Genomic DNA, 9,149 nt, shown 5'->3' with positions numbered 1-9,149 from the left:
CTATTTTTGCTACTGTTAACAGAATTCTGACCACTCTGGCTGGGGCACCTTGGGGTAAGGAGTACAGGCATTTGGATTGTAGCCCTATGCCACTGGGTGTGTGTGAACCTGTTTTCCTCCTCTGTAAGGGGATCGTAATGACTACCTCACAGGAATGTTGTGAGGATTAAATGTGATGAGACTCACTTTGGTGTGGGTGTTAAGCGTCCTTTAACTGCCTCCTACTTCGGCCATGGTTTCCATGGTCAGACTCTCCTAACACTGTAGAGAGATAGTTTCCTGTAAGACAGTACTCAATGGCAGGCGGATCGCGGTGAGTTCGAGGCCAGCCTGGTCTACAAAGTGAGTCCAGGACAGTCAAGGCTAACACAGAAAAACCCTGTCTCAAAAAACCAGAAATAAATAAATAAAAAGACAGAGTACTCAAGGAGAGGACCTGGTTTTGGTTCCTAGCACCCACATGGTGGCTCACAACTAGTCTAAATTCCAGTTTCAGGGTCTCAGATGTCTGTGGGCACCAGGTGTACTTGGGGCACACCTAGATACTGACCACAGACAATAAAATAAACAGAAGAGTTTTTAGAATCTCACTACCAGCCTCCACCTGTAGGAGAAGTTACTTCAGGTACATAACTGGCTTTCTCCGTGTGACAGCCCTGCGTGTCCTGGACTCACTTTGGAGACCAGGCTGACCTGGAACTCAGAGATCTGTCTGCCTCTGCCTCCTGTGTGCTGGGATCAAAGGTGTGGGCCACCGTTGACTGGCTTCTATGAGGTCTAGATCTCCACAGATCTGCCTGTGTTCACTCTGTTTCCCCTTCGTGGCTCAACACACTAGGCTTATAACTTGTAACCCTGTACCTTCATCCCTAAACAAGTAGGATATATTACTTCTTGGGCTCTCAAAACTTTTCCGTTCTGGGCACTGCTCCGGTCCAGCAGCCAGCCACATTTTTGTTGTTGTTTTTGTTTTTGTTTGTTCATTTTCCCAAGACAAAGTTTCTCTGTGTAGCCCTGGCTGTCGTAACCAATGGGGCATTCCCCCAGCCCCCTTCTTCAATTTCTTTTTTTTTTTTTCTAAAGATTTATTTGTTTATTACATAATGGTGTTCTACCTGCACACCGGAGCCCATTATAGATGGTTGTGAGTGTGGTTGCTGGGAATTGAACTCAGGACCTCTGGAAGGGCAACCAGTGCCCTTAACCACTGTGCCATCTCTCCAGCTCCTGTTTTGTTTTTTAGTTTTTGTTTGAGGCTGGGTTTCTCTGTGTATCCCTGACTGTTACGGAACTCATTGATGAGTAGTGATAGTGCACACCTTTAATCCCAGTGCTCGCAGGAGGCAGAGGCAAGTAGATCTCTTGACCTCGAGGCCAGCCTGGTCTACAGAGAGAGTTCAGGACAGCCAAGGCTACACACAGAAACCCTGTCTCAAAAAAACAAAGAAACAAAAATCAAAGAAAAAACAAAGGGGCTGGAGAGATGGCTCAGCGGTTGAGAGTACTGCCTGCTCTTCCAAAGGTCCTGAGTTCAATTTCTAGCAACCACGTGGTGACTCATAACCATCTATAATGAGATCTGGTGCCCTCTTCTGGCTGCAGGTGTACATGCAGGCAAAACACTATATATAATAAATAAACAAATCTTTTAAAAAAAGAAAGAAAGAAAGAAATGGTGAGGGTCTGGAGAGATGGCTCAGAGGTTAAGAGCACTGTCTGCATTTCCAGAGGTCCTGAGTTCAATTCCCAGAAACCACATGGTAGCTCACAACCATCTATACTGGAACCTGAGGTCCTATTTTAGTGTACAGTTGTGCATGCACACGGATACTCATATACATAAAAATAATTTAAAAAAAAAAAAGGTGAGATGCAAGCAGGAAGATCATGAATTCAATGTCATCCTCAGCTACATAGCGAGTTCACGGCCACTTAGGCTACAAGAGCTCCTGCTATGCCTACAATCTGACTTAATTCAAAACATATGTACATTATTTTTTAAGAAATAAGCAAGGGCATAGTGGCCCACCAGTAATCCCAGCATTTAGGGGGCAGAAGCAGGTAGATTTCTGAGTTCAAGGCCAGCATGGCCTACAAAGTGAATCCAGGCCAGACATGGTGGTGCACACCTTTAATCCCAGCACTCAGGAGGCAGAGGCAGGAGGATTGCTGTGAGTTTGAGGCCAGCCTGGCCTACAAATCGAGTCTAGGACAGCCAAGGCCACACAGAGAAACCCTGTCTCAAAAACAAGCAAACAAACAAACAAACAAACAAAAACCCAAAGTGAATCTAGGACAGCCAGGTTAAACAGAGAAACCCTGTTTTGAAAAACAAAAACAAAAAACAAAAAGAAAAGAAAGAAAGAAAGAAATGAACAGCATTTAGGGGACAGAGGTAGGCAGATCTCTTTAAGCTCAAGGCCAGCTTGGTTTCCATAGTGAGTTCTAGACCAGTTAGGACAAAAATGAAACCCTTACAACAATAAGAAAAATGGTTGCCTCAGTAGCACATCTACTAAAATAGATATGGTAACAGAGATTAGCATGGCCCCTAGGCAAGGATGACACTGAAATTCATGTACTTCATATATTATTAAGAACTTCTTAGAGCTTTAGTATAAAATACTGTGCTAATGAGTCTAAGGTGTTGTTCAGTTGATGGAATGATTGCCTGGCATTTATGGGGCCCAGAGTGAGTTCATGCACAGCTAGGGGTACACAGAGAAACCCTGTGTCAAATATATATGTGTGTGTGTGTGTGTGTTATTTTATTTTATTTGTTTTCTGAGACAGGGTTTCTCTGTGTAGTCTTGGCTGTCCTGGACTCGCTTTGTAGATCAGGCTGGCCTCGAACTCACAGTGATCCACCAGCCTCTGCTTCCCGAGTGCTGGGATTAAAGGCGTGCACCACCACCGTCCAACATAAAAGAAAAAAAATTGAACAAGGAAAAAGGAAAGAAAAAAGTCAGTATGAAACATGAAGTGAAAAGTTGACCAGACTTGGTAAATCTCTGAGGGCAAAGGCCAGTGCTAGGGCCTGAGCGCAGTGTTTGCATGTGGTCTGCCTATCGTCCGTGGTTCAGCCTCCTCTCCTTCTGTCCGTTGCACAACCTGCCATGACGTAAGGCCAGCTTGACAGACCCAATCAAGGTAGCACATGCTCCAGACTTCCTGGACTCCGTGGCTCTCTGTTCTGGCACCTGACTCTTGTTTCCCATGCTCCTGTCCCTTGACCCATTCTAACATCTTTCGCCCATACGCTTGACTACTGGAGTCCGCAAGACAGCTGATCTCTGCTTTCAAAGTAGGTTAGACAAAAACTGGTTAAGACAGAAACCCAAACATCAGAGGGTCACGGATGCCCTGCCAGAAGAGCATTATCTAGTTACCCAAATCGGAAGCGAGTGAGTCTTATCTATTCTGGCATAGATTCCAACAGAACCTCAGCCCCGCCCCCGGGGGCGGAGCTAGGGTGGAGCCTGTTTGGTGCGGGTGGGGCTTGAGGTGGATTCGCAGTAAGGAGGAGGTCTTGAGCGGCGCTGAAGATTGGGTAGCCTAGCCGGAAGTGGGCGGCTTTCTGCCCGGAAGGCGCGGGTTTTCGTGGCGGCCGCAAAAAAATGTTGGGAGCTAAAGCAGAGTACTTACTACCTACGGACTGCGCGCGCCGGTGGGTCTCGTGCGACAGGAGGGAATGGGACGGGTGGCGCGGGGTTCCGAGACTCACACGATGCTTGTCCGCAGGCTGATGGCGGAGCTGCAGGGCGCCCTGGATTCCTGCGCCGAACGACAGCGGCAGTTGGAGCGAAGCCTGTGCGTTTCCAGGCGGTTGCTGCAGGTCTGGTACGCGGACCCTAGGACTTCCTGGCCAGGCTTTCCTTGGACCATCGGGATTACTGCTGAACAACAGGGCCTGGGAGGTTACCATTGCTCTTTCTGCCTCTATCCTGCAGGGTCTGAGGCTGGGGCTCTGTTTGGGCCGTGCCATGACTGCCCTGTCTTTGCAGGGAACCACCCAGGTCCCCATCTCCAGATCCAGAAACCAAGGAAGAGGACCCAACTCCAGGTAAACGTGTGCTGCCCTTGGTCTTTCTCTAGCATGCTGTCCTGAGGGAAAATGTCCTGGGGCAATGAGGAGAAACTCTTGCATGCTTCTTGACTTTCCTAGCATCCACACCGAGTGCTCAAGACCTCAAGGAACTGGAGCTTCTGACCCAGGCACTGGAGAAAGCTGTACGTGTGAGGAAACGCATGTCTAAGGCTGGACAAAGAGACAGAACCCCCAGCCTCACATCTAATGCAGCTGCTTCTGGTGCCACGGCCTCTGCCCATTCCCAGGCTCCCGGCCAGGCTGGCAGCCAGGTTCCAGGAGCAAGATCCACCAAGGGCACAAAACGGGCCACAGTCCCTGCCAAGGAAAACCCTGAGTGCAGACTTCTGTCAAGGGGAGATAGGACCCATGTGAGAACACAAGCCCAAACTGCTGGGTGTGGCCTAGGCCTCAAGGCCCAACAAATGACCCCATCAGCCGTTCCTCATGCCACAGAACGCTTCACACTAAAGGAGAAGGGGTAAGCTTGTCAGACCCTCACCGGAGAAACTGCCTTCTCTGCCTGTGCAGATCTGGACAGGCATTGAGCTGAAAGGGAAGCCCCGGGTGCTGCCCCATAGGTGTCCTGCACTGAAGAGGGCAGGGTGGGACAGCTGGCTGAAATGGCATTGGGTTTGTCATTCTGGGGCCTGACCAGCCCATGGGCTCTGCAGAGCTTTCTGGACTGGACTTGTGCCTGTCCTACTCTGGAATCCCTTTTCCAAAAGCTTGTCTGAGAATTAGACTGTTAAAGGAGAGGGGGTAAGGAGGTTCACCCCTCATGGGTTCTGAGCCAGGAGTAAGAATGACAGCCCCAAAGAGAGAAGAGGCTGCTGGGAACACTGGGCTTTTCTCTCACAGGACTCTCCTGCAACTACCTGTGGCTTTCCGGAAGGCAGCTTCCCAGAATTCCCGGTAAGGCTGAGTGGGGACTGAGAGGCAGGAAAAATCACTAATGTTGGGACATGCAAACAGAACCTTCCAGCAGGCCTCTCTGTTTTCTCTGTATCGGGTCCTGTGCGGGCTGAGAATCTGCTTCATTTGAGCTGTTACAGTAACTCAGGCTCAGGAGCTTTGAAGCTCCCAGCTCAACCACACAAGTGTTTTTTTTCTTTGTTCGTGTGTGTGTGTGTGTGTGTGTGTGTGTGTGTGTGTGTGTGTGTTTGTGTGCGCGCACGCGTATGTGTGTGTGCGCGCGCGTGTGTCTATGCTACCAGGAAAGGGTGTCAGATCCCCTGGTTCTGGAGTTACAGACGGTTATGAGCTACCTGAAGTGGATGCTGGGAACTGGACTCATGTCCTCTGTAAGAGCAGCCAAGCTCTCTGAACCACTGAGTCTCCAGGCCTCAAGGGCTGAACATGACTCTTGCTCTCCAAATGCCAGATGAACTTTCTTCTGGAATGGCAGCAATAGGCCCTGTTGCATAGGGGTGCTGTGAGGGGCAAACAAGGTGGCTCCTCTCAGATGTCCGCACTGAGCCTGGTACAGATCTATCCTGCCCCCTTGTCATAGTCAGCATCTCTAGGTTCCCTGAGGCATCTGTTATCCCGTCTGTATTGCAGGCATATGCCCCTGTCCATCACTTCTTCCTTTTTTGGTTTTGTTTTTGTTTTTCTTTTTTTTTTTTTTTTTTTAGGTTTTTCAAGACAGGGTTTCTCCATGTAGCCCTGGCTGTCCTGGACGCGCCTTGTAGACCAAGCTGGCCTCGAACTCACAGCGATCCACCTGCCTCTGCCTCCCGAGTGCTGGGATTAAAGGCGTGTGCCACCACTCCCGGCTTTGTTTTTGTTTTTCAAGACAGAGTTTCTCTGTGTATCCTTGGCTGTCCTGGACTCGCTTCATAGACCAGGCTGGCCTCGAACTCACAGTGATCCACCTGCCTCTGCCTCCCGAGTGCTAGGATTAAAGGCTTACACCACCACGCCCAGCTCCACTTCCCCTACCTCTTAAGGTTCGTTAAAATAACTTCATTCCTCTGGGGGTACTTTGTTCTAGCCTGTGGGCCCAGCTCAGCGCTACACAAACCAGTGACTCCATGGATGCCACCAGAATCGCCAAAACTCAGTTCCTCCACAAACTCCAGATGGCTGTATCCTTACTGACATGGGAGAGCTAGGGGTTTCTGGCTCTAAAGCGGCATGGCCATGGTTTGGTGGAGGGGAGGGTCTGGTTTCAGTATGGTTTCCCTGATTGGTGTTCAGTCAGGCCGTTCCAGCCACAGGCCTAGTGCTGCAGAAGTGGCTGTGCATGCCCAGAGCCTGAGGAAGGCTTGTTTGCTGCTGAGACTTCATATGCAGAAGGAACTTGCAGCAGGTCAGTGGTAGTGTCTGGAACTTGGGTGGAGGGGAGAAGGCAAGGGTGACAGGCAGGGTTTGGGGACCATCGTGGACCCCTGCTTGCCCTGTGTAACTCCTATAGCCCCCACTGACTGGACGCAGGAGTATCGGTGCCTGCTCACCCTGGAAGGACTGCAGGCCATTGTTGGACAGTGTCTCCACAGGATACAGGCACTGCAAGCAGGTGAGGTTCTACCACTACCTGTGCTGAGGTCTGACTGAACTAGGGTCAAGGCATTTTAACCTGCCTTGCCTGTGACTGTAGGAAGGGCCACGAGCTCAGGGCCCAGAGGCAGACAAAGCCATCACACCAAGCCTACCGCAGTCTGCCATATACTAGATTGGTTGGTTGGTTTGCTTTGCTTTGGTTTTGAGACAAGATTTCTCTGTGTAGCCTCTGCTGTCCTAGAACTTGGTAGACCATGCTAGCTCGCCTTTAGCTCAGAGATCTGCCCGCCTCTGCCTCTTGAGTGCTGGGATCAAAGGCATGTGCCGTTGTCACCTACCTGACTTACAGCATTGGGTTTTTGTTTTGTTGGTTTTTCGAGACAGGGTTTCTCTGTGTAGCCTTGGCTATCCTGAACTTGCTTTGTAGACCAGGCTGGCCTCCAACTCACAGGGATCCGCCTGCCTCTGCCTCCCGAGTGCGGGGATTAAAGGCGTGTGCCACCACGCACAGCGTACTACTGTTTTGTTTGTTTGTTTGTTTTTAGAGACAGGGTTCCTCTGTGTAACAACTCTGGCTGTCCTGGACTCACTTTGTAGAGCACCACACCCAGCTACTTCTAGGTTGTTTTATAAGGTCAGCTTTGAGCTGGGTGCCATGGCATATGCCTGTAATCCCAGCACTCAGGGAGGCAAAGGCAAGTGGATCTCTGTGAGTTCGAGGCCAGCCTGGTCTATAGAGCAAATTGAGGACAGTCAAGGGAAGAGGTGCCTGGAAAGCTAAGTACTGGCCTATAAGAAAAGAGAAACCTTGGTGATGGTTCCCCTCCCCTCCAACATGACACTATAAATGTGTGTTCTTATAGCTGTGACAGAGCAACTGCCAGGACCGTGCCTTGTGGAGACGCCCACTCAGACCTCCTCCCTTTGCGGAGGAGAGGTGGGCTCTTCCTGGAGCCCTGAGTTCCTTATCTACTCTACCACCAAGGAGCTGCAGACCTTGGCAACCTTGAAGCTTCAAGTAGCCATGCTAAACCAGCAGATCTATCTGGAAAAGGTACTTCCAGGGCAGGAGGTGGGGACGTGTCCCTGGATTCCTGGGAGCCGGTGACCTCACTGAGGCTGGCACATGCCCTCCCAAGGGTCAGTCTGAAGAGAAGGACCTGGGACAGGCTGTGACTATGATCCTCTGGGACTGCATGTGAGGCGGCACATTCTCCAAGCACATTGCCTGCCCAGGATGCCCAGAATCTCAGGGAGGAAGGGTGGAGGCTCGGAGCTTGTTCCAGGGTTGCCTACGTGGGGAGCCCTGGCCTAGCTACCTGGGGATAGGGTCCCCCTGAGGCCTTGGCTCTGTACTGGTCCACAGGTTCTGATGGCTGAGCTCCTCCCTCTGGTAAACACACAGGAACCTGGAGGGCCGCCTTGGCTGGCGCTGTGTCGGGCTGCTTACAGTCTGCTTTGTGAAGGAGGCGAGCGCTTCCTCACAGTCCTTCGAGACGACCCTGTTGACTAAGCAGTCTGGGAAGACAAGCCTCTCTGGGAGAGCCCCCTCCTCTCAGCTGGAGTATGGTGAAGAGGGATTGAGGGAGATTTTTTGGAGCTAAGAGCACCCAGGAAAGCTGGGTAGCCAGGGTGCCCCTCTCCCAGCTCCTCTTAGCCACCAGACTTCTTAGTCAGGGCTCAGCTTTCTGCCTTCTGGGAGAGCCCTGACTGCCTCTGCCCTCTCTCACTGTAGACCTACACACTACTTGCATGATGCTAGAACCTGCTGTAGGAAGTGCATGTATGTAAATTATACCAGAGTGAGGGTTAATAAGGAGCTTTTTGTATTATTTCTTTGTGGTTCAAAGAATTGTATCAAGAACAAACAGGGGGGAAAAAAAAATTTGTATCAATTAGCTAGGCAGAACTGGCACAAAAGGCAGGCAAATCTCTATGAATTCAAAGCCAGCCTGGTTTATAGGACAAGTTCCAAAACACCCAGGGCTACACAGAGAAAACCTGTCTCCAAAAACCTAAATAAATGAATGAATGAATGAATGAATGAAAGACAGCAAGAGTAAAAAACTATTGTATCAATTAAGGGCTTGGTGCATACCTGTAACCCCACTGGGGAGGCTGAGGCAAGAGCACCCTAAGTTTATGGCCAGCTTGAAACCTTGGCTAAATAAAATAAAGGACACATCAAGTAAAAAAAATTCAAAGGGCTGGAGAGATGCCTCAGAGGTTAAAACCACTGTCAACTCTTCCAGCGGTTCTGAGTTCAATTTCCAGCAACCACATGGTGCCTCACAGCCATCTACAATGAAATCTGGTGCCCTTTTCTGGCCAGCAGGTGCAGGTAGAACACTGTATACATAATATAAATAAATCTTAAAAAAAGAAAGGGCACAGAGTGTGGTGGCTCCCCCCCAAAAATCAAAGTATGACTCTCTTCTGCATAAGGGATGGGGAAACCCACTAACATTTGTCTCCTGGCACCCTATGTGCTCACTATTACAGACAGAAAGCTATAAGCCTCATCAGAACAGGCTTGTCTGCCCATGGCCACCCCACA

The 9,149-nt window shown here is 50.1% G+C and overlaps 1 protein-coding gene and 1 pseudogene across 1 annotated transcript; both read left to right on the top strand.

Moving 5' to 3' along the window:
- The first annotated feature begins 2,495 nt into the window (after window positions 1-2,495).
- LOC127208915 (uncharacterized) lies at window positions 2,496-2,596 on the top strand (annotated as a pseudogene).
- A 973-nt stretch (window positions 2,597-3,569) lies between these two features.
- On the top strand, window positions 3,570-8,196 carry Tedc2 (tubulin epsilon and delta complex 2). Its single transcript, XM_051167522.1, has 10 exons — window positions 3,570-3,667; window positions 3,742-3,840; window positions 4,005-4,063; window positions 4,166-4,568; window positions 4,949-5,002; window positions 6,084-6,177; window positions 6,290-6,401; window positions 6,507-6,608; window positions 7,456-7,646; window positions 7,959-8,196. The coding sequence occupies exons 1-10, from the start codon at window positions 3,618-3,620 to the stop codon at window positions 8,103-8,105; spliced, it is 1,311 nt and encodes a 436-aa protein (XP_051023479.1). The 5' UTR covers window positions 3,570-3,617; the 3' UTR covers window positions 8,106-8,196.
- The last annotated feature ends 953 nt before the right edge of the window (window positions 8,197-9,149 follow it).

The sequence above is a fragment of the Acomys russatus genome, chromosome 25 (assembly GCF_903995435.1).
Source record: "Acomys russatus chromosome 25, mAcoRus1.1, whole genome shotgun sequence".
Taxonomy (NCBI): Eukaryota; Metazoa; Chordata; class Mammalia; order Rodentia; family Muridae; genus Acomys; species Acomys russatus.
The sequence above is the reverse complement of the archived record's forward strand: the minus strand, read 5'-3'. Positions and strand labels throughout refer to the sequence as shown.